Source organism: Scylla paramamosain, chromosome 13, assembly GCF_035594125.1.
Source record: "Scylla paramamosain isolate STU-SP2022 chromosome 13, ASM3559412v1, whole genome shotgun sequence".
NCBI classification, from domain to species: Eukaryota; Metazoa; Arthropoda; class Malacostraca; order Decapoda; family Portunidae; genus Scylla; species Scylla paramamosain.
This window is the reverse complement of record NC_087163.1, coordinates 23,982,085-24,007,287: the sequence shown is the minus strand read 5'-3', so window position 1 is coordinate 24,007,287 and position 25,203 is coordinate 23,982,085. Positions and strand designations below refer to the sequence as shown.

General features: G+C 44.3%; 2 protein-coding genes across 20 annotated transcripts in view; one reads left to right on the top strand and one right to left on the bottom strand.

The window, feature by feature from the left end:
* The window catches only part of LOC135106545 (band 7 protein AGAP004871-like), a 94,257-nt gene that overhangs the window by 56,736 nt on the left and 12,318 nt on the right, over positions 1 to 25,203 (top strand). For 7 of the 16 annotated variants that reach the window (XM_064015708.1, XM_064015706.1, XM_064015705.1 and 4 more), the window contains exons 6-8: positions 3,465 to 3,626; positions 4,298 to 4,463; positions 17,410 to 17,716. In XM_064015708.1, the coding sequence (XP_063871778.1) occupies positions 3,465 to 3,626; positions 4,298 to 4,463; positions 17,410 to 17,571 (490 nt within the window). In that variant the 3' untranslated portion in view covers positions 17,572 to 17,716. Of the gene's footprint in view, positions 1 to 3,464; positions 3,627 to 4,297; positions 4,464 to 5,621; positions 5,744 to 12,664; positions 12,771 to 17,409; positions 17,717 to 25,203 lie in introns of those variants that run through there. The other 9 variants (XM_064015716.1, XM_064015715.1, XM_064015714.1 and 6 more) reach the window with 3 other exon arrangements.
* The window catches only part of LOC135106544 (uncharacterized), a 12,780-nt gene continuing 10,544 nt past the window's right edge, over positions 22,968 to 25,203 (bottom strand). For 3 of the 4 annotated variants that reach the window (XM_064015698.1, XM_064015700.1, XM_064015701.1), the window contains 2 exons: positions 24,275 to 24,394; positions 22,968 to 23,930 (listed from right to left, as the gene is read on the bottom strand). In XM_064015698.1, the coding sequence (XP_063871768.1) occupies positions 24,305 to 24,394 (90 nt within the window). In that variant the 3' untranslated portion in view covers positions 22,968 to 23,930; positions 24,275 to 24,304. The remainder of the gene's footprint in view (positions 23,931 to 24,274; positions 24,395 to 25,203) is intronic. The other variant, XM_064015699.1, reaches the window with a different exon arrangement.

Genomic DNA, 25,203 nt, shown 5'->3' with positions numbered 1-25,203 from the left:
GAGAATGAATGTTAAGTAAAGATACTCAGTAAATGACTGTAAGGAAAACAGGACGATCGGTGCTGGGGAAACCTTGCTCCTCCGTGACGCAAGGACGCCTGTTGTTGCGCCCGTGGACTTGTAGGGCCGCTGGCTGACCTTAGAGGGCGTCCCCCTTCGGGCTTGAGTCACGCCAAGACGCGGCATTGTCGTGCGGGCGAGCACCGCCTCATGTCATCCTGCTTTGTTGACTTGCTGCTTCCGGGTTGTGTCTTAGTGCCGTGCATTGCGTGAGTCATGTAGTGGACAGCTGCTACGTGGCGTGCAGCTGCATCCTTTCGTTCCTTCCTTTCATTCTCCTTAAAAATCTCCTTCTCGCACTCCCTCCCCATCACCCGACGTCTGGTTATAAAAGACAAGAGTATGAGTAATAAGTTAAAATGATAAAAAGCAGACAGACCGAATGTTCCTCAGGATGCCTCTCTCCCCACTCCCTTAACCCGTGGCTCGAGGACTCTCTTACCTCGTCATCACTTTACCTGTAGCACTGTCTCGCCCCCTCCTGTCTCTTTTCCACTCCCACCGGCGTCTTTCGGCCCCGTAGTGAGTAGTGGGGGCGCGAGGGGCATCCCCCCTTCGTTCGCCCCCTCTCCTGCACGTCTTTCGGTCACGTGATGATGAAAGAGTTTTTCAGTAGCTGGTCACACTGAATTCTGGAGCTTACGTACATGTGTTATTTTTTTTCCTCTAGGCGTAAACTGTCGTTCATTAAATTTCTTGTTAGGCGTACTGAGCATGCCAGTGGCGCACGGTTGTGTGTACACCTGACACGCACATGCATTGGTCAACACACACACACACACACACACACACACACACACACACACACACACACACACACACACACACACACACACACACACACACACACACACACACACACACACACACACACACACACACACACACACACACACACACACACACACACACACACACTGGTACACATGCCCACACGTGTGCATACCATTTCCTTGTAAGTGTATGTAGCCTGCGTGAGTCTAGATCAAGACGCGGGTGTTGAAAGCTGATATTTCCTGGACGGCGTGTAAGCGTGGAGTCAACGTACACACACACACACACACACACACACACACACACACACACACACACACACACACAGACACGTTCATGTTCCGCGAGGATTTACAAAAAACAACAAGGCCTTGAAGACGCGGCGCCTCGTCCCTCATTCCCACCTTGGGTTCGAGTCGGACAGGGCACGCGGCCCCCACACACGCCGCCCCCCGTGGCAGGGAGCGAGGTAGTGCTGCTGGCAGGTCAGTGGTGGCAGCAGAGTCCTCCTCTAACATCAGGGAGAACATAACTTTTTCGGCACCAAGTTGTTATGGGCGAACATATGTATTTTTTACTTCTCTGCTACCGAACTCTTGTTTTTTTACTTTACTTTTTTGTTTGTTGTTTGATTATTTTCTCTCACTCGCATCGTCGCCATGATTATTAAAGATGAAGTCAGCCTCCTGTGCATGGTGTTTTAAAGGGTGGCATCTTCCACACACACACACACACACACACACACACACACACTGGCAGGGAGGCCACACTGACCTATCCTTGGCAACGTGGTATAAAGAGAAGTGGTGAAGCTTCGCCACCCACACCAGAACACATGACCAGGCATTACACTCCAGACCCGTCCCGCTGCATGCATCACCCGCTGGGCATCCGGGTGCTCCAAACCAAGCGTACAACACACACACACACACACACACACACACGCAGAAATGACCACCACTTCCCTCATGCCACCAGTGCACACACCACCAACCACAGCCAACACCACTAACACATCACAGGAACCTACAAACACCTCCATCACCTCCATCACCACTACCACGGTTGCTGGATGCTTCCAGTGATGACACTTGTTTACTCCCTCACACTACTGACATCACTGCCACTTCAATACCACACCAGTACACCACGACACCAGGTGCCTGCCTTCCCAGTGGTACACACACACACATACACACACACACACACACACACACACACACACACACACACACACACACACACACACACACACACACACACACATCCTGACCACGGATTCTTAAAGGCCATGCCAAGGCCTCCTCCTCTCCCCTCACTGCTACACTCCATCAACACTTCAATAGAAGCTAAATTACACATTTTATCTGCTTGGAAATTTTACAAGTCCAAGTCACTTCCTCCTTTTGTATGAAGTACGGAGAAACTTTTTACATTTAGAAAACTTCATCGTATTGCTAGAAATAAATATAAGATATGACTGTTTTTGCAGCGCCATCCCATGAACATTTTTAAATTGTTTGTGTGTATCATGACTCACTCGCACTGATACGTATATATATATATATATATATATATATATATATATATATATATATATATATATATATATATATATATATATATATATATATATATATATATTACAGTACATTTCCACTTTCGGCGCGCGTCTTTCAGAATTCGGTGTCAGAATGCTATCACGAGAACACAATTTGTCAAGCACCACCCACAGTGTGTGTGTGTGTGTGTGTGTGTGTGTGTGTGTGTGCAAGAGAGAGACAGAGAGAGAGAGAGAGAGAGAGAGAGAGAGAGAGAGAGAGAGAGAGAGAGAGAGAGAGAGAGAGAGAGAGCACTTGAGAAGAGGAGACAGCAGGATGACGCATGTGAGGATTTTTCAAATGTACGACAAGAGGAGGGAAGTAGAGTGAAGGTTTAAGGGATAATATTTCAAGAGAGAGAGAGAGAGAGAGAGAGAGAGAGAGAGAGAGAGATTGTCCCTTGTCTTGTAAGTGAATGAGAGAGAGAGAGAGAGAGAGAGAGAGAGAGAGAGAGACGGTCTTTGTCCTTTGAAAGTGAATAATGTGAGAGAGAGAGAGAGAGAGAGAGAGAGAGAGAGAGAGAGAGAGAGAGAGAGAGAGAGAGAGAGATATGGTCCGTGGTGTTGCATGACAGCCGTACTTCTGCATGACAGACGCATGTTGCTGAAGATGTGTTAGATCTTTCATTACTTTTAGAGGTAGATCTCCTTCCTTACAATACTAAAAATGCCAAAAAAATCAATAGTAAAAATCCACCATTTATAGCTGTCAGATTACTCTACTCTCTTAATTATAAGTTTTGACCTCGCTGCAAATATACATATACCAATCAGATCTTTTGCGTGGGTCAGTAATGAAAAGACCACCTTTCATTCTAGCAAAACTTCACATTCTTAGCTTCACTTGCCTTACAGAATCCAATTAGTCAATCAGTCACTTGATACCATTTTTAAAAGACCCACTGAAGTATAGTCTCAACATTTTAACCTTAACGTAAAATACTAAACAAGGGAACATAACTGAGATAGGTACTTGCCCCCATCACTCACACCATTACCTCTACTAACGCTCTGTTGCCGCCACCCCCAGCCACTCCACTCGCCTGTTGGCCGCCACCACCTTGCGCAACGTGCTGGGTACTCGCAACCTGGCTGAGATCCTGAGCGAGCGAGAGTCGATCTCCGCCACCATGCAGAGTTCGCTGGACGACGCCACCGATCCCTGGGGCGTCAAGGTGGAGCGCGTCGAGATGTGAGTTGTGTCATGCCGCTCTTCCTTGCAGGCTCATGGTTACTGAAGCTCGAACCAAGGCTTTGTGGGTTATGTGTGTTGTCCGCGCGTGTTGCGTTTAGTTAAGTGTCCTGCTGATAGTTGATAGTTATTTTTTGTGTAATGTACGTAATTCGAGGTAAGCAGGAAAGTAATGGTGCAAGGCTGATCACAGAACTATCAACAGGGTTGTTTGTGTGATTGTATGTTTATGAAGAGAAGGGAGGTAGTCGGGCTAAGTACTCTTTTGTGTGTGTGTGTGTGTGTGTGATGACCTGGTTCTGAGGATCACGTGACATTAATGGTCGGCGGCTGTTACACTCCTGCAAAGAGCTATGAGTGTGAGTGAGGTATGCATGACTTTTTTTTACGATGTTTTATGCATCCTAACTTTTGTCTAATCAGAAATTGGCAAGAACACGGCAGTTCCGTCATTCATAACTATAACCAGCGCGCACCCAACTCGCCACACCCACTCCAGCTTGAGGCCAGCGGCAGCCAGTGTGCGCCGCGACGGCCGCGTGTTGAGCGCTGTGGGTGTATTGTGTGTCCGCGTTGAGTGTGAATCCCGTGTAATGTCGTGTTAGCCTCCGTCATGGTGTAGGGATGAGGAAAGTGTGATAAGTGAGTCTGACGCCCCTCGCCCCTCGCAGCAAGGACGTGAGGCTCCCTGTGCAGCTGCAGCGAGCCATGGCCGCCGAGGCCGAGGCAGCGCGAGAGGCCCGAGCCAAGGTGATCGCCGCCGAGGGTGAACAGCGAGCCTCCAGGGCCCTCAAGGAGGCTGCAGAGGTCATCAACGAGTCTCCAGCAGCTCTTCAGGTAACTTGACACTTATTTAATTTCTCTTTCTCGCCCCCATCCCCTTAACGCTTTCCCTCCCCTTGCTCCCACCCAGGCAAACACTCCCGCCGCCCTCCTTCCCTCCCTCTTGTCTATGGCCATCCGCCCTCCATCCAGTAATGTAATACATTTGTTCGTCCACGCTCACACTGCCGCCCGACAACCCACGCTGCCCCTTGCCCTCCTGCCTCCCCCGCAGCGTATGCCAGAAGCTGTGTATGGGTGAGGAGGCGCTGCTCCTGATCTGGAGGTGCGGGGCACATGGCATGCGGGGAGGACCTCGGAGAGCCAGCTTTTTTGAGATGATAATGTAACTGTCTTACTTTGGATCAGTATAGAGTCAAGAGATGAACCCCGAGCAAGGCGGGGCGAGGGCAGCAGGGGCCCGGGCAGCGGCGTCGCCACCCACTTGTACAGCTGTCGCCTCTAGTCCTTTATTTGTGTTACAGCTTCACGCTTCTGTCTCCTAGAGTGGGTGAGGACGCTCGCCCGCATATTAGTGTATTTTCCTCCACCCTCCACCACACCCCTCCCCTGTGTGCCCATGTGCGTGTTTTGGACGGGTGAGGTTTTACAGGTACACACAACACCTCTCCGCCCCACACGGAGGTGAGGGGGAGAGTCCGAGGGCCAGCCAGGTGCCGCGGACCTTGGCTGTAACAGCCCGATTCAGCGAGGAGAACCCTGGCCCTGAGGAGCGATGGTCAGGGACGCTCCTCGCCCAGCTCTCGCCGCAACACTCCCTCCCCCACCCCAGCCTCCCCTGTGGAAATTGTCGATTCACATCTAGGACGTGACCCTCAGGGAAGAGGACTGAGTGGTCACCGGCGGGGCGACGGGCGGCTGGATTACCGGCTGCTGGCTGTCTGTGGGACGCAGCTTAGTGCCAGGCATAGTGGGATCCAAACCCACCACCGCCTCGGCCGCCAAGCGCCCCCTTGCCCCTCGCCCTGCTCCCCCTCCAGCTGCCCTCCTTAGCTTCTGTAGTATATTTCCCCTTCCCATCCTCCCTGGCTGCCAGCCCCGGACTCCCCCCTCCCCACCCCCTCGAGCCCACCTGGACTTGAGTCAGCCCAGAACAGCCCTGCCATCGCCTGCAGTGCCTCGGGTGATAATGGTGTTCGTCCCTTATTCCAGCTGCGCTACCTTCAGACGCTCAACGCCATATCGGCAGAAAACAACTCGACCATAATATTCCCGCTGCCCATAGACGTCTTAACGCATATGATACAAAGAAACAAGGAGGATGATTAAAGCAGGTACAATGGCTTATGACTTCGGTGGACGATGCTATGGTAGTCCGGCCTCGGGCTCTTGGTCTCTCCTCGCGTGGGAGACTCAGTGGTGCTCCCATTGCCGAGTGTCTCCTCCCTGCCTCCCTCCTCACTGTGCCTTCGCTACATGTCTGTCTCGTCTGTCTGTCTGTCTGTCACTGCTTCTGTCTGTCTACGCTTGTCTTGTGTCTGTCTCTGTCTGTGTCTATCCATGTCTGTCCGTCTGTTCCCTCGTTTCCCCCGTCCTCTCTTCCCCCCCATCTCTTCTCTCTCTCCCCTGTCTCTTTCTCAACTTCGTCTCTCTTTTCCCACTTTATCTCTCTCTTTTCCCACTTCGTCTCGTCTCTCTCTCTCTCTCTCTCTCTCTCTCTCTCTCTCTCTCTCTCTCTCTCTCTCTCTCTCTCTCTCTCTCTCTCTCTCTCTCTCTCTCTCTCTCTCTCTCTCTCTCTCTCTCTCTCTCTCTCTCTCTCTCTCTCTCTCTCTCTCTCTCTCTCTCTCTCTCTCTCTCTCTCTCTCTCTCCTTGCAAACACACTATTAATGGACACAGACTTGCCGCCACCACTGTTATCAGTAGTTGACAACAAGGTGTCACACACTTACCTATCCAACACCAATTGGCTAGTTAAACAGTTGATTCCATAACTTGAGTATATCGGCTTCTAAAAATGAGCCTTGAGAGGAGTAGTGGTCCGTGTCAGAGTCTAGAGGCGCCCTAGCCAGTCATGTCCACCGGAGGCAGGTCAAACGTAGACATTTAGAAGCTTTGTACAGTTTGGCTGTCGTCGATATATCTAATGCCTGACTGTGTGACTGTAGCAGACTGTTAACTGACCCCCATGGAGTCCTGTGCGCCCCCTCGATCCCTCCCTCTCTCATGAGGCGAGGGGCGCCCCACCCCCCACCATGGTCGCTGGGACATGACGTTTGGGGGTCTCGGGGCCAAGGCAATGGTCGTGCTGGCCGTCCCTTGCCCGGCTATGACGGCGCCGCCCGCTGACTGTGGCCCGCCCCGGCGAGGCTCCCGCTGGTGTAGCGGAAATATGCATTTTCCGGTTAACTCTCAAACAGGTTTCCTGTGATATGGAAAAATTCTGCTGCTGCGAACGTCAATAAATTTAAATGTAAACTTTACACCATCCATGTAACGAAGCCTTGTCCGTTGAGCGGCGGCGGCGCGGGCTGCCGGCCTGCGGGTAACACACCAGCACGCCAGTCCCACGCCCCTCGCCCCCCGGTGGCCACAGTGACCCATGGGAGCCCATTGACCCAATCTCAGCAACCTACATGAGGGCACAAGCCCACTCTAGATCCTCCTATAAGGGTGACCCGTCTTGAGTTGTCCTGGAGAAGTGTTCGCTGCGGAACAACTGGAATCCGTCGGCCTCTTGAAGGCGAGACTTGCCATTCGATCCTCATTCCCAGCAGCAGAATGACCGGCCGGCGGCCCCAGTTGTTCCCTGGCAAAGCGCAGAGCCAGGCCTGCCGTCGCCGCCGCTGCTGCTGCTGCTGCTGCTGCTGCTGCTGCTGCTGCTGTCGCCGCTGCTGCCGCTGCTGCTGCTGCAGGCCCTATGGCTTTTTGGGTCAGGGTCCTCGGGGCGGGCGCCACACCCGCCCTGCCCCTCCCCACCCACGCCCCACCCGCCCGGCCACAGACTCCTCAGGGGGAAGGTGCCCCCCCCCTCGCTCGCCCGCTCCCTGGCTCGGCAACACCTCTCTCCCTCACCTTCTGGGATGACTCTCATCCCCCTCCCTCACCACCTGTTGACAGCCCCCCTTCTCCCTCCCTGACTGAGTACCCCCTCCCCTACCGAGGAGCTGTGCCGCGGGTTGTGCGGCGGCTCCTCCACCACACTCGAGCGTCACTCTTGTATCAGGATCACGAAGCTAAACCATTGTATATTTTCTGTACAATTATATTATACACTCTCTATATATATTGTCTTGTGAGATATCAGTCCCTTCGTCAATGGCGATGCAACAGCTCTCCCTTTTTCTCAATATTAATGATAAGTCAGACCAGCATGCGTAAAGTGTGACCAGTCCCGGGGAGTGCGCGCAGGGTGACGGCGGGGGGCCGCTCCCCCTCGGCCACGGTCCCGCCGTCACCCCGTCGCCACTTTTCGCATGTTATGCTGCCATGCCGCTGCCCCTCAGACCCTTTCTCTCAAATTAACCCCGCTGCAAAATTTGACACTTAAACCATAACAGAGCATGATGAAAAATATATCTGAATGTCAATAGAATTCAGCTGTTGTTGGAGTGAACTAAAGCAATGGTTTGTGCCTCATTTGGCTTTTGCCTGAACTGAAGGTTGCATGGCGTGTTCAGAACTTGTCCCCTCCACCCTCCCTGCCTTCCTCACCCCTCCTCCCTCTTCATCCTTGCGGTAACAACTTATATAAGAGATCTCCTGTCATGTTAACCCTCCCCTCCCACCTCTCCCTCCCTCCCCCACCCCCCCTTTTCCCTTGCTCACCTACCCCCCTCCACACTCCTGACCTGACATGACCTTGTGAGACGTCGTTGCTCTTTCCGCGCATTGTTAACTCCGCCAATCAAGTAACACTACGGGAGACAGTCAGTGCAAGAACCAGCCGTCCCTGACTCTGGTGGTTGCCCGCACACACGTCCAAAGAATTAATAGGGAAGGATTTGTGTCAGAACTGCTTAAGATATGACGATACTGCTAGTCTGTTTATTCATTTATCTATCTATCTATCTATTCTTTTTAGTGGAGGCATTGTTGGTTGTCATTATGGACATAATGATCTGGAATCAGTGGCATATCGATGTAGAGTGAGAGATGCACAATGATCGGCTGGACAGAATAGATACAGGGAGATGGTGACGGTTGTGGCTGGAAAGAAAGAGTAGATATTTGGAGAGGATGACAATTAAACATCTGTGATGTTAACGTGAAACATGTTATTACAGCATGGAAATGCAATAGATAATTGGCGGACGAAAATGCATCTGCTTTAGAAGTTCAAACCGCGGCATAGGGCTCCGGGATGGTGTCACTGTCTGCGTATATAATGCCCATTCTGCTTTGTCATGTGATTAGAAAAAAAAATAGAATTAGAAATAAAAATTAAAAGTTAGAATTAAAAAATAAATTCACCAACCACCGGCCAGATACTTTCCTCTTACAACGTTCAACTTCGGGAAGAAGTGAGTGTGTTATCAGTCAGGAAAAGAATGAAGCACTAGCAGACATCAGAGAGGGAAGGGATAGGGCGAGCCACGCTACAAAAGTAACCAGAGTTAAGAGACGTCGTGGTATTTGCATCACTTTGTCTTATCTCATGGTCACCTCTGCCGCGGAAAGAGCAACACAGTGTTCCTGTTTTTCTTTTTTTTTTTTTCAACTCCGAACCGCGAGATCGACGGAGCCAAACATATCCTTGAGAAAAACGATCATACCTGCTGTGATTTTTTTTATTTATATCTTTATCGTGGATGTGTCGTGGTAGTGTAGAGGCAACTGCCCTTGAGTACAGGTTGCCACCATAATCATTGATGTTTTCTCCTTAAAGGGTTGAGACGCTGTACAGTGTATATATTGTATTTCTCTCAGCATGATAGATGTTGACGCTCTCACTGGCAGTTGCCGCTGATCTGCTAACACATTCATGCTCACCACCACCACCACCACCACTTCTACCACCACCGCCAATACTACTACTACTACTACTATTACTACTACTACTACTACTACTGCTGCTACTACTACTACTACTACTACTACTACTACTACTACTACTACTACTACTACTACTACTACTACTAACTCCTCATACTTCCGTATTCACATCTCCACCACCACACCTGCCTAGGCCAGCACGAGGGGCAGACGCCCACTCAGAGGGAAAAGAGAACACCTCACATGTGTGGCTCCCTTGCTCCCATCCCTGCCCACGCACCCCTGCACAGCACCGCCAGCACCACCAGTCGGGGTTCTGGGCCGCGGGCTTCTCTAGATACCTACCCTGAGCCAAACGCCATCGTTTAGTTTTGCTGTACAAAGACAACTAAGCCCATCACAGAGGTCGTGCCTCATGGCTTCCTTGGCGGGTCACGTCCACGCCCTCGCGCCCAGAACGCCGGAGCACCGCCTCCTCCGTGCTGAGCGACGGCCGTGGGGCGAGGAGGCCCACTTGATGCCCTCCGCGCCCCATCCCGCCCTCGCTCGACGCCTCTCACCCACCCGGAGCCTTGCTCTACCTATGGCATTCCCCGCGTTCAGTAAAGAAATCGGTCCGTCAGACTCGCTTGTATGACTGCCACGCTATGATTGGCTGGGATGACAAGCGTGAGGCGATATTTTCTTTCTTCCTGAACTCAAGGGATGCCTTGTGCCGTCTCGCTATTAGGAGTCGTCAGTGGTTGTTTCAGGACACCTTCCCTCATTCCCCTCGTCCCCAATCCTCCTCCTTACGTCACACCTGTCCCTCCGCCACACCCTGGTCCGCTGCCACCCCGCGTTGCTCCTCATCCTGCAGGAGAAACGGAAGGCGCGTCGCCTCCGTCCTGCCGGTGATCGATGTGCTCCCGCTACTACGGGAACTGTGTGTGTGTGTGTGTGTGTGTGTGTGTTTGTGTGTGTGCGTGGCGGAGAGAGAGAGAGAGAGAGAGAGAGAGAGAGAGAGAGAGAGAGAGAGAGAGAGAGATAGGAATAGTCTTTTAAAGTCCAGTCTGCTTGCTATTTAAAATGTATCATTCATTTGTTTTATACTTTTAATACTAAATGTGTTTCTTAAAATGTTTACATTTTCGCCCGCGCACTCGAGGGAAATGAGTCAGGCGTCTATAACAGCGACAATAATAACGGTGATAATAATAATAATAATAATAATAATAATAATAATAATAATGATAATAATAATAATGATAATAACAATAATAATAATAATAATAATAATAATGGGGAAGAAAGTATAAAGCAGACGAAGAAAGTGAGAGCCACACACATGTAATGTTTCTAAACTTGCTTCATTTCCCTTCAATAAGTAGTACCCATCCCTGAGAAGGTAGTGAGCCGCGCGCAGGCGTTTTAGACATTTTCCAGAATACCATATAAACACCTATACTCTTTTTCAACCTTGCATGGTAGATTTGCCTAAATAAACACCTAGAAGTACGTACTGATAAATATTACGTAGTTAGCAATCCACGGCGGTCACAGAGAAGTATTGGTGAAGCTAACATAGACGAACTGTTGTCTTTTAAGATTATAAATTTTTGCAAATCCGTGAATTTTTGCTTACCTTTTTTTTTTTTTTTTTTATTGTAGTAAAGTGTAATTTTGTGCTCTTGACCGCCCGCCTCACCAACCTAATTTACTCATCCAGATTCGTACCCCACTTGTTCCCTCGCTCCACACACACGGTACTGTCTTCCTTCCAGTAATGTATTGCATGTTCGTGTGTAGTCTCTCTACTTCTCGTTAGCAATATCGTTCCTCTTCTCATCTCTTTCTGGCGTTTCAAAATTATTCCCTGACTCACGAACGACTCCCCATTAGGGTTTTGACTCTTGTCCATGACTCCACATTGATACAAACATGTTGGCTTTTTTTTCATCTGTCGTTGTGATTTTTTTCTCGTGCCCGTGTTTGACGTACTCTGCGTCTCGGCCCTCACGTCCCGCTGTGTTTATCTACTGTGTCCATGATTGTCACATGAAATTTTGCCTCTGACCAGACGTTTTCATTTTTTTTTTTTTTTTTATCGGCTTTCTCTCTCTCTCTCTCTCTCTCTCTCTCTCTCTCTCTCTCTCTCTCTCTCTCTCTCTCTCATCATTTCCTTCGACTGTACAAGAAGAGTTGAGTGATGAGCGTCAGTCGCAGCCAGCCTGACACGCTGCCTGCGTGCTTGACACCCGGTGAACGGAGATGTAATTCATGTACCAGTATGAGTATATTCTTATTCCCTGAGGCATAATGTGTCGATCTTATTTCTTTGCTAGTGACAACGTCTTCACCATGTCCTTAGATCTCATTTCAAGAGCACCTGTAACTTTTAAAAATATCTTCACGATAAGTTTTCTGGCTTAAAAGCCTCTCATTTGTGTTGAATCCCTCCGAAGTTTATTACATTTATACATCAGTTGTGTTTACACTTAACTGCTAAACACCAATCGTGTTCGTGTCTATGTCAGATACGCAATACTACAATGAAAGATAGACTGTGAGTAATCTCATTGTGTTGGAAGGAAAAAAAAAATACGATAAGCATGAAAGAAATTGCGTACGCATCAGTCTTCAAATGGCCCAAACCAGTCGTGATCAGAATAGTAATATCGATTCTAAGCAATAAAAATAATTAATCTGTTGGAAGCGAAGTCAGCGTCCTTCATTCCGTAATACTTCCCTCAGCAGGACATTTTTCTTCCATCTTGGAGGTGTGCCCAGTGTATGGACCAGGAGGAAGAGGTCTCCATTATTGACATGAGAAGTAAATCAGTGTGTAATATTCTGCTGATACGAAAGTTTTCTTGACATTTATAAGCTACAGTCCGACTTAGATTAAAAGCTCATATCTTTTCACTCGTATTGTTACAAATTATCTTCGGTGTGTACTACATTTTTCCTCCTCCCATTACATACATTCTGGGTACACCTTGCGTGTAATGGGAACAGTGATAAGCCACCAAACCCATTCGGTCTGCCTCGGTACCTGCCTACAAGGATTCTGTCCTCAGCGGTACAGCTTCACGGAAAGGCCAGTCATCATTCAAGTTCATCGCATCGATAGAACTTTTTTTTTCTTTTTCCTGCGTGTGTATTGCCACCTGTCAAACCTCGCAAAGCAGCTGTGATGTCTCAGATATTGTATGATTATTTATGTGTGTGAGCGCGTGCTTGTGTGTGCATGTGAGTGTAACTCTGCTCTCTCCCCCTACAGCTGCGATACCTGCAGACACTGAGCTCCATCTCTGCAGAAAAGAACTCTACCATTGTTTTCCCGCTGCCCATTGACATCATAAAATATTTCATTAAGGAATAAGAAGGTACAGACACCCTCCCCCCCTGACCTTGCTGCCGGGGTCATACAGGGTCACGAGTCACGCTCTTTTTATAGGACGATTTTTCCTTCTCTTTCCAGTACTAAGATATCTGATTTCCTAAGGTCTTGTTTACTTCTAGACCTGTCTGTTAGTGACCAAACCAACACTGTTCCTGTCTGGAATTCTGATTATCATTGTTGTGTAATATTTATTTATCTGACACAAGTTATTTTTTTGTATTTTCATACTGTCATTATAATTATCATTAGTACTATATATGCTAATATTTCTACTTACTACTACTACTTCTAATGCTCTTTTACAGTTCTTTTTGAACTATGCTCCTGCTGTTTCCTCCTCTTCCTCCTCCTACCACTACTACTACTAATACTACTACTACTACTACTACTATTCTACAGTTATCCTGCTACTAATTTACTGTCTCTGTTTCTACTTTTATTTTACTACTACTACTACTATTCAACTGTTATCCTGTTTCTAATTCACTATCTCCGTTTCTACTACTACTATTACTACTACTACTACTACTACTACTGCTGTTGCTGCTGCTGCTGCTGCTGCTGCTGCTGCTGCTACTACTACTACTACTACTACTACTACTACTACTACTACTACTACTACTACTACTACTACTAACTACCACCACTACAGGTTGAGAATCCTTTATCCATAATATTCGGGACTGGAAGAGTTTCAAATTTTGGAACACACACACACACACACACACACACACACACACACACACACACACACACACACACACACACACACACACACACACACACACACACACACACACACACACACACACACACACACACACACACACATACACCTCTGCTAACCGTATATGATGTATCCTGGAAAAGTGATATCTGTCAACTTAAATGAAAATCTATCAAAAATCTATCCCAAGTCAAGCTACATTCCAGAAAACAAACCATGAGTCAAGCTGTAAAAAAAATTATTGTGGTGTGGAAAAAATACTGTAATTGATGTTCTGAAGAATCAGTTTAAGTCAGAAATATCACATGTTTGAAGTAAGAGATGCATTGGTAAATTTTCTGATAATGTTGATAATACTGTGCAGCTGTTGTAATACTGGCATAAAAATGTCAATCTGTCATGTTGCCAGCACAAGGAACATGAGATATTTTGAAGAATCCAGGACTTTACAATGTTGGATAAAGGATTGTCAGTCTGTGCTGTATTGAAAACTTTACACCAGTCGTTCTGCAACAAAAGGAGTGGCCTTGACTACTGTATGACCCCCCCGGCTGCAGCAGGTCAGCCTCACCCACACGTAGCCCACCACTGCTGACAACACGATTAAATGATGATGATCCCACCTGAGCGTCTCTCACATGCATTTGTGTCACCTGTTGTGGCAAGATGATAACCCCACCTGACCTTTTTTTCTTCATTTTTTTTTTTTATTTATTTATTATTTTTTTTTAGTATGTCACTGCCCTCACCACACCACCAACACCTCCATACATCCTCATCCTCATCCTCATCCTCATCCTCCTCCTCAACCCCATTCCTACCTACTCCTCTTCCAGCTCCTTTTCCTCCTCCTCTTCCTCCATCTGAAAGTAATTGTGAGGTGTGGTGGCCTCCACCTCATTAGGTCCTTCACTGTTGCTGCTGTAAGCTGTCAGTGTAATTATGTAGTCATTCATACAGCACTTGTGTACAAGAGAGAGAGAGAGAGAGAGAGAGAGAGAGAGAGAGAGAGAGAGAGAGAGAAATTTCAGCACTGCAATGTGTGTGTGTGTGTGTGTGTGTGTGTGTGTGTGTGTGTAATGGCATGACATTATATGGTCGCTTACAAGTAGATAGATATGGAGGTGAGATGTACTGTAGCTCACTGTTTCACTTTTTGTTTAGCATAGTGAGAGAGAGTGGTGTGTGTGTGTGTGTGTGTGTGTGTGTGTGTGTGTGTGTGTGTGTGTGTGTGTGTGTGTGTGTGTGTGTGTGTGTGTAACTCATTCCATTTGCTAACTCAGTAAATTTTGCCATTCACCCCCTCATCTGCACACCACTCAGCCAGCCATCTGCCCCTCACCTGTGCTTCTCTAGAATTGATACTGAAGCCAATAGTTTGTGTAGCTATGCCTAGTTAGTACTGTTGTAAACCACCACCTGATGACATAACGAATGGTAAGTGATGGAGCACTCGGTCACCTCGAAGAAGTCAAGCCACCATATCCCATACCTTCCTTCAGAGATCCAGCTGTTGTGTGTGTGTGTGTGTGTGTATGAGTGTGAGAGTATGTGAGTGTGTGTGTGTGTGTGTGTGGAGTTAGTCTCCATTGTAACCATTTGTTATCAATTGGAGTGGGCTATTTTCAATTTATTTAACGTATTATGATTATTATTTATTTCTTATATTGGTGCTAGCTTTGGTAGTAGAGAGGTAATGAAGTATATCCTATGGGAGTGATGAAGGAAGGTTGGCTGAAAAGGTGAACTGGAGCTTTTGAGATGTAGAAATATTAGTGTCAGTGTGATATGTACAGGTGAGGGTGTTAGTGGTGGCAAAGTTAGGCACGACATTGACAAGATAGTGATGCAGTGACAGGAAGGGAAGGTAGGCCCAATAAAGAGGTGATGTAGGCAGGAATAAAGCTGAAGCCCTCAATCCTCCAGGTGACGACAGCTGTAATATGTAAGATACAGAAAGGAATGTAGTAATTGAAAGATAGAGGATGATTTGAGGTGCTTATTTAAGTGTTTGTCACTTTTTTTCATAGGTATTCAAGAAGCAGGGATCACTCACCACACTACATAGGCAGGGCATTAGGGCCTCCATCACCATGCCACATTTTTTACAATTTCATCACCTAAGACAAAATCTGCCACCAGTATCTCTACTATTGTTAGCAGTTTGTGCAATGCATTACTATCACATGGCATTGCAGGCATCCTTACTGTTCCTGTTACTATTACAGCACCACAGTTATATTCTCCACCATCCTTAACATCCTGACAACCATTTCTGTCACTCATTATGCCTCCAGTAACTCAAGTATAATTCCCCTTACTTTCCTTTTACTTAATCCTCCCTTTTATTCATCTCTCTCTCCCTCACCACCTGTTTGCTACCACCACCACCATAACCTCTACCACCACCACCACTACCACTACTCCAATTCCACAACCCACCAAGGCAACCCTGTTGTCATAGTTGATGGTTTCAGGCAACCAGTGCTACACTTGGACCCTCCATGATTTTTTTTTCACTTTGCGTGCTGAATCACCATACATTTTTCCTACTGCTAGAGAGAAAGAAGTATAGCATAAATGTAGAGCTTTACCCATCAGGTTTTTATGTAACTTTTACAGTGGAGGGTATGATAGTACACATAAAAAAGTGCACACAGAAGTCGCTGCATGAGGATCACTGTGTGTACCTCGAGGGAGACGTACAGTAGGCATGACAACCCTGCCCCAGTACTGTTCTCCTCCCCCAACACCTACCTACGTCCCTCCAGCAACAATCTGGATTTGTTTGTTCTGGAGCGTTTCAGGAGCATTTTGTTCACCCCTCCTCCCCCACCTGCACCATGAGTCTCTCTCAGCGTGCTGGGCTGCTACTCTGCCAGACAGTTGCTTCTCCTCTTATTCATGAGCCAAGGAATGGTCCTACACAGGTGTTTTATGGCGAAGTAGAGAAGCAAATGGCTGGCTTGTGGCAGACCACTGGCCTTTACTGCTGGCACTGGGGGTTGGAGACTTGCGTGTACAGGTACCTTAGCCTATTATCAGAGAACATAATTAGTCTATGAGTATATGTATTTTGTACAGGAACCTTTTTTTCACTAGGAGCATAATGGCCTGCCAGTAGCAATGACTGCAGACACAACCCAGTGTTGCAGCCTATACTCGGAACTGTCTTGTAAACAAACTCTGGCTTGTTCACTGTGACTTTGTACAGGAGGATTCTAACCTGTACTTAAAGGTCATGACCTGTGCAGGTTTACTTGGCCTGTGCAGGTCACAGCAGCAGGCTCCTTCCATAGCTGTGACGTAGGTGAGCTAGGCTGGTATGCTGCCGTGCCGTCTCTGTCTGCTGCTAAACACTGGAGCCACGCTGACCTTGGACTAAAGCTAAAGTCTTCAGCTAAACCTAACACAGCTAACTAAGGCGGACAATGGAATGGTCAGAAGTTAAAAGCGAGAAAACCTTCACTTGCAAGAGGGTGCATGACTCGGAGGCAGCATCTATAACTCTGCATGTTCCGCCATTCTTGTGAAGTTTATCTATTCTGCATACTAAGCTAAGGCTAGACTTAAGTCCTGTGTAAATAATGATTGTTCGGACCTCTTCATTAAATAATGAAGCAACTTATTTGATCCTGAAAATGCAGCTACAGAGTTAAATAAAAATCAGAACAAAATGCCAGTTTATCTCAGACTGTTATTCATTTAATCACTGCTCTACACTGCCATCACTACTGCCCTCACTCTGGCATTGTTAGAACTCACTTAGACCATTAGCCATCTGGCCTCTGTGAGCCTCTGTTTACTACTTATAGCCACCTTACTGGCCCTTGTCCCTCCCCTATCTCTCCCATAGTCCCCCACCCAAAGCTAACAGTCCTACTCTGTTCTGCAGCTGCGCTACATGCAGACACTCAACGCCATCAGCGCTGAGAAGAACTCCACCATCATCTTCCCTCTGCCCATCGACCTCCTTTCCCAGTACATGAAAAATGGTAACAGCAAGAATGGGAAGAATGGCAAGAGCAAGAAGGACCTGCTCTCTGATGATGAATAGGGAACACTTGGCACTTCACGATACACAAGAGACACCACCCTCAAGAGTACTGCCACACTAGCCTTGAGTTAGGGTCAAGTAGTGTTGTAGACTTTTGAATCTGAGCTGTACATTCCTAAGCCTTTTTTTTTTTTTTTTCATGCAACTCACACCTGAAATTCAATATTTCCTGAGCTATGAGTTTGGGGTCCTCCTCTTGGTCTGGCAGCTGCCCTTTCCTCTTTGTCTGATGCCCCTTTTACTTATTTCAACTGGGATTCCTGCTTCTTGGGACCTCTGAGGGACCACCCTAGACGAGTTTTGTTCCTCGCAGGGAAAGTGAATTTTTACTAGAGGAATGATCAGCAGCCTTGCACAGAGACCAAGCTGGGCAGGGAACCCCATGGACTGCTTGTCCCTTTGTAGGTTGCTGTAGTGAAGCTCAGGGACCCTTGCGGCTCCTCCCCCACCACAGCCAAGCTGTATCTTAACTTCCCACAGGCATCCATGATCTGGCTGACATCCAGACCTACAGCTACACATTGCAGGTCTCACCTGAGCTGGTTTGGTCAGCCAGTGGTTACCTGGGTCTGTTGGTTGCAGGCTGTAAGTTGCCATATATATATATATATATATATATATATATATATATATATATATATATATATATATATATATATATATATATATATATATATATATATATATATATATATATATATATATATATATATATATATATATATATATATATATATATATATATATATATATATATATATATATATATATATATATATATATATATATATATATATATATATATATATATATATATATATATATATATATATATATATATAATATATATATATATATATATATATATATATAAATATATATATATATATATATATATATATATAAATATATATATATATATATATATATATATATATATATATATATATATATATATATATATATATATATATATATATATATATATATATATATATATATATATATATATATATATATATATATATATATATACAAAAGGATAATGAGCAAAGCTATTTTTCATCAGGAGACATTCATGTTTCTCAATGGGTAGGTGCTGGGAGCAGCTGTTGGGTGTCCTAGGGCAGTGACACTAGCAGGCTGGTCTTTCTTGTGTATCCTGAAGAGTGCCAGGGCAGCACGGCGCCTTGCGTGGGCCCGCCAGTTGCTGACACTGGGCAAAGAATCAGTCAGGTGCCATTTAATGCAGGAATCACAAGTAAAACCACAGCATTTAATTAGAAAAACAATATCATCATACCAAACCCAGTTGGTGGGCACCACGCAACTGACACGCCGCCCACTCCCAGCTACTGAGAACTAAAGGATTGCTCCTGATAATCAACCATAAGTTTATTTCTTCTAAGAGTGGACTCACCACCTCCACCACCACCAACAAACGTTTTGGTACCTCTCCTTTCATTGAGAGTGGAGCAGGTGACATGGAGTTGTGTTGGCTGTATATGCCTACAAAATGCAAGCCTGGAAGGGCAGCTATGAAGCCAGCTCAGACAGGACATGGTCATAAAAGTGTTCCAGTAAAGGGAACAAAAGCACCAGGCCCATTACTTGGGCATTAAATGAGGCATACAGCACCTGTGTTCTAACTGCACAGCTCAGTTGCACCAGTGCCCCACCTTCAGGAAACGTTTCTTGGTTCTGGCTGGATCCACTGCCACTCTGTGCATATCAGCCACACCCTTGGCGCCCTGCCCCTGCGTGGTGCCTGGTGCACTGCTACTGTTGCCGACATCTAGCACAACAGGTGGACTTGTACTGTAGTCTGCTACAGATGTGACACCATCTCAGCATCTTTGGATGCTACAGTTCTTTGCCATGGCAGTGGAGGCAGTGATGGAACACTAGGGCTGCCAGTAGGGGTAAGGCAGCAGCCAGTATACTGTTGCCAGCCAGAGCATCTCACTGCTGCTGAAAAGGACTAGTTCAACCTATGTTGGTGTGGAAGTGCGTCATGTTGCCTAAACATCAAAAGAATCTCCCAGCAGTGTGGTGGTCTGGCTAGAGTTTGAAATTTTATGTTGCACTTTCTTGATATTATATCGTATATGAATATATGAATATATAAATATATATTATGTAGCACTATAGCAATAATACACGAGAGCTTTGTTCTAAAGCATTGAAGATCCACCTGACCTGGCCTCATCAGAGCCTACAAAAGTAAATATCAAAATTCATCATACTTTAAAATTCACTGCAGCAGCAGCAGTTCTTGAAAACCAAATGTTTGTCACCAAGATTCTATCTGATTCTTGTGGCTTACAAACTGCCTCGCAGGTTCCAAATTAAAGCCAAAACTCTATGCATTCCCCCCTCATGCAGACCATGCCTCTCACCCCCCCACAAGGCTGAGGTAAGGGGCCCCAGACAGCAGGGAAGATAACAACAACTTGACTCAGTTACCCCTCATGTAGACCATGCCTCTCTCCCCCACAGGCTGGGGTAGAGGCCCCTGGACAGCACGGAGGATAATAACAACTTGACTCAGTTCTTCCAAAACCCCATCAGCGGCTCCCTGGTGCCTGCCCTGCCAGGAGCTGCCCGATGTGGAGGTCGTCTTGGAGACAGTCCAGTCTTCCAGTTTGTTGTTGTCTCACCTTAGTTTGCCAGGGCACCCTCTACCCTGCCAGGGGTGAGGTACACCCACTGAGTGGGAATGAGAAGGCAATCACTCTCCCAGCATGACAGGCACTTATAACCTGTCCCAACATGACCACTGTGTCCTTCCATAATAGCATGGCTGTCCACAAACACAGATCATTTACAAAAAAACACATTTTTATTCATTTTCTTTGAGGCTAATGCAGAAAACACAATGTTGGCAACCCATCACACTCTTTCACTGCCTATCATCATTATCAAAAGGGTTATGTGATGTGCAGTGATGTCGCCACACAAGGCTGTCTTACTGGCCTAAGTGCATACCTTGGGATCGTGGCCATTACCAGATGGCTGTCTGGGTATAGTCATTCCTCCCAAAGACTGTCCAACTCTTATGTTGAGTTGTACATAACACATCTGAGGAGCATAATGTTCTTGTATTAATGTTTATACTTATTAGTTTAAAAGTCATTGTGTTGTCCCTTTTGTCATACCTGAAATGGTACTGTGTGGATGCCTACACTGCTCTTATTTTTCCGAGTTCTTGTAGGGTTATTTAGAAACTTTCACATTACATGTTATCAGTGACTTTTTGCAAGATTTCAGTGCTGTTGCTGTGTTATCTTGCCCCTGTGGGCTCTCAGCTGCCTGTCTCATTAATATTGCATAACAAAGGTCATAATAGTGTACTACTCATGACCCTTGACTAGTTGGCCCAGGATAAAATTGTTTACTTCTTTCTACAACATAGAGTTGTCACAGCTGGGATAGTTGGTTCTATGTAGTACTATATATTTTTAAGTTTCTGAGCTTGGGTTTGACAATAATCCTCTTTGGCACATGCAGCTCAGCAGAAAATATTTATTATCTAAGCAGAATGTTTACTATTATTGAGTGAGCTCCTACACAACTCTTAGAAAAGCTTGACTCTTTGGTATCTTTAAAATCTTTTACATTAGATTTTATTGATTTTCCTTTGGAGTGCTAAAAATTATTTAAGTTACATTAGGGGGAACTGCCTACCTTTTTTGAGATTTGGCTACACTGCGGTTGGCAACACTTTTCCCCCTATCCTTAAAAGTGAAAACCCATCTGAGTATAATATATATATATATATATATATATATATATATATATATATATATATATATATATATATATATATATATATATATATATATATATATATATATATATATATATTATTACTTTTTAAATAATGAAACTAAGAAACTAAGATTATCATTGCTGCAGATCTAGATATTACCATTGATAGAATTTTAAGGTTTTAATCACTACTACAGATTTATTATTTTGAAAGCTTTATCAATGTTCACCTCGCCTTCATGATTGCATATAAGCTGCACTGCATTTGCTTGCTTGCTTTCATATTTTGGGCAGAAAGAGGTTCAGGTTCAGAATGTAGGAAACATGTGCAACTTAATCTGAGGAAAATTCAACTTTATTATTAGCTACTTTTTTTTAGACTTTGGAGTACAGGCGTTGGGAGCAGCAAGTTACCTCCCTTGCCTCCTCCTGCCCAAAATAGGAAGGGATTCACACGTCCAGTTCTGTGTTTCTCTTTCAATATTACAAATATATTTGCAAATCTTGTACACCTTGTTTCACAGAAATAAAGAAATTACATAAAGAGCATAATTCTCTACATCCTTTTTGTGCATAGGTAATACTTGTATGTAATTCTTAGTTTAAGTTAAGGTAGCTCCATAGCTGACTTCTGAAACCTGATTATTGATGGGAACCAGATTTATGGCAGCAACTGTACTACATGATGATGTCATGGAGTTTTGGATGAAATTAAATATTTTCTTACAAAGCTATGCCTAGTTGGTGATAATGTGATATTTTACAATTTTATCATTGTCACCATTGCATTTCCATATTTCAAGCCTTATCATCTTACAGCAACTTGTCAAACTGCATTGTTATGTGGAATACATGCAACCTTCAAGTACATTACTTCATATTGTTATTCTTTTTAGATAATCTTACATTTCATCTAATCATTCTCATCCTCACTTTTAGCTGTGGTCTCATGCTATAATACTGATGTGCCTATTTCCAAGATAATTTCTTAGCTCCACACTAGTTTGGCTGTCTCTTAACACAGCATTGCAAACCACCTTCCAACTAAAAAGTATTTGCTATTTCTCTCATTGCAAAAAGTACTTCAGTTATGTACCCAATCACCATAGGCTGGCATTGCCAGCCATATCTTTCATGCATAATGCAGTCTTAGAAAAAAACAAATTTGGTGCAAGACTGCATCTGTGTCAATCAGCTGGCCACATTGAAATTGTAGGAAGGGGAATGTAACTTTAATGGAAAAGCAGTATGTCAGTTCTGCTGTCAAGGACCTAATGCATAGACACCTTGGTATTACACAGCTTATTCCAACAATGTGGTTACAGAATTAATCCTTTCCCTTCTTGGTGCCCCAGGGACTAAAATGGATTTTAATTTAGCTTTAGAGAATATTTGTATGAGAGGAAGAGCGAGTGTGATGTGTGTATGTGGGAAGGGGGAAACCTTCCCCCTTTCATGAAGCATGTCAGTCTGATTGAATCATTGTGGCATGTGGATCATCTGTAGTCAATAAAGACCAGTTTTAACAGTGTATGTTATGTGGGAGGAGTCTCCAGCCTTGAGTGGTAGTTGTAGGATGCTGGATGTACTGAACAGTATTAGCATAGTGAAAAAGACCAGTAACATAAGAATTATTACATTTATTAAAATATACATGAGAAAATAAGTTATAATTTCATGGACGGACTGTTTGGATGGACGTTGTTGGCAGTTTATTTGTTAGAGATTAATTTAAATATGTTAATACTACCAAAATGAATCCATTAAAGATTCTAAAATATGTTTTCTGTGCACTGAATACTGAATAAGTTCCTTATGGAATGGAATGAAATCTTATGAACTAACACATCTCTTGGAAATGGCAAAACTGTAACTGTTAAACTTCAACCTAGCTTATACTTTGTTCCTTAATAGGCATGGCCCAAGGCTGCAAGTATTAGTGCACACACCTTGAATACGTACTCTTTGTATTAAGCAAAAAACTAAAATTCTGATATGGTAACCATATATACGAGGAAGGTTGCTGGTTCCCTTTCTTGAATGGTCACAATTTAATTAATCTATTATGCAAGGTGAACATGAGCCCTAATACAGAAAACCTCATAAGTATGTGCCTGACTGAGGATCTGAATACTGGACCTTTCAGCTGTGAGCCAAACACACACCACAATGGTTTCTAGATAGAAGATAAGTTACAATTCTGCAGTTTCCAAGAAAACAAGTCTTTTGTATCTAACCTAGTAAGTTACTACACAACTATGAACAACTGAACTCTTACAAATCAGGATATCTATCTACCTATCTATCTATTTACCAATCTATATATAAGTGTTATATAAAATAAAACTTTGAGATGTGACATCATTAGACTAAAACAAATCTTAAATCATGCTGTGGACGGACTCTTCTAACATTATCAGATCTACAAATGCAGTTTGTGCTTTTCAAACAAACATTAAAAACTCTCAAGCTGCACCATAATGGATTCTTAAGAGTTGTAATACTCAGGCAATCATTTTGGATGTGGCATCAGACTTTGTGCCAGGAGTGGTAGGTCGCGAAGCAGTAAATGAGCTCATTACCTCCATCTGAAATATTGAGATCCATCAACCTAACCATACTTAAAAGTAAATATATCATTCTCTAACATACACCTATGAACTAAGCTGCCATCTTTAAATATCATATATAGTAAAAATATTTAAAACTACCAGAATGACCTGGCAAAATGCTAACTGAAAAACAGATATCCTCAAAAACTTGCTAAATTATAAATCTATATGAATTATAAATCTATATAAGTTACTGCACATACAATATCATTTAAGTAATTGATATTTAAATGCAATCATCTTCAATAAGTTATGAAGTTATGAGACTGAGGCTTAATGCAAAATAACTTTAAGCTAGAAAAAAAAAAGTATACCCTTACAAGTGGACACATTGTATCTAGATAGAGATTCTAGACTTTATAATCCATCTGTGTGGAATAAGTGGATTGTGCTCCAGGAGTGGTAGGACAACTGTACCCCATGGTGCTCATAGTCTCCATCTGTAAAGGGTGCAGGAGGACTTACAGTGCTGGACAACCACAACCAAGCAGACTTGACAACACTGAGACAATTATTCCCTAATGAAAGCACTTAAAACACTAAGAAAATTATCCAAAATTCATTTATAGACATTTTCAAGTTAAGCAACAATTTTTTAGTTACTGGGAATACAGTCTCAGTTGTTCAAACAAAGAAATGTAGACAAAACTACAGTTTGCAAATCCCATAGTGAAGCTTACTAAACATTTAGTTGCTTCGGACTTAGTCAACAACTGGCCACGAGCAGATAAAAATTGTTCAAAGAAAAGCCCCAGACAATTCTAATCACAAATAATAAGCATGATGAAAATGCCCAGACATGCTTATCTACTAAATATTCAATAACCCAATAACATGCTTCAACTCATAAACTCTCCATCTGCCATTAACTTAATTACCCTGAAATACATGCACCAGCAATAAAAAACTCTTTGTAGAAAAAATAAATAAATAAATGAAAAGAAAAAAAAGAAAAAAGAAAACATAAAATTAGATTAAATTAATGACCCATAATAAATCAAACACACAAAACATAAAAGTAAAAGTAAGCAGGCCTAAAGCACTGCATGATTTAACTAAACATGAAACTCTAACTGTGGTTGTTGTGTTATTTTCATCTAAAATAACATCATACAGATACTGTACCTGTATGGTAAATGGTAAAACTACCATTGCTACTGGTTGTTGTCCTCTGGAACCATATCTCATTCATACAATCATCCCTTTGGGCCAAATCCTTAGCAATAGGGGTCATATATATATATATATA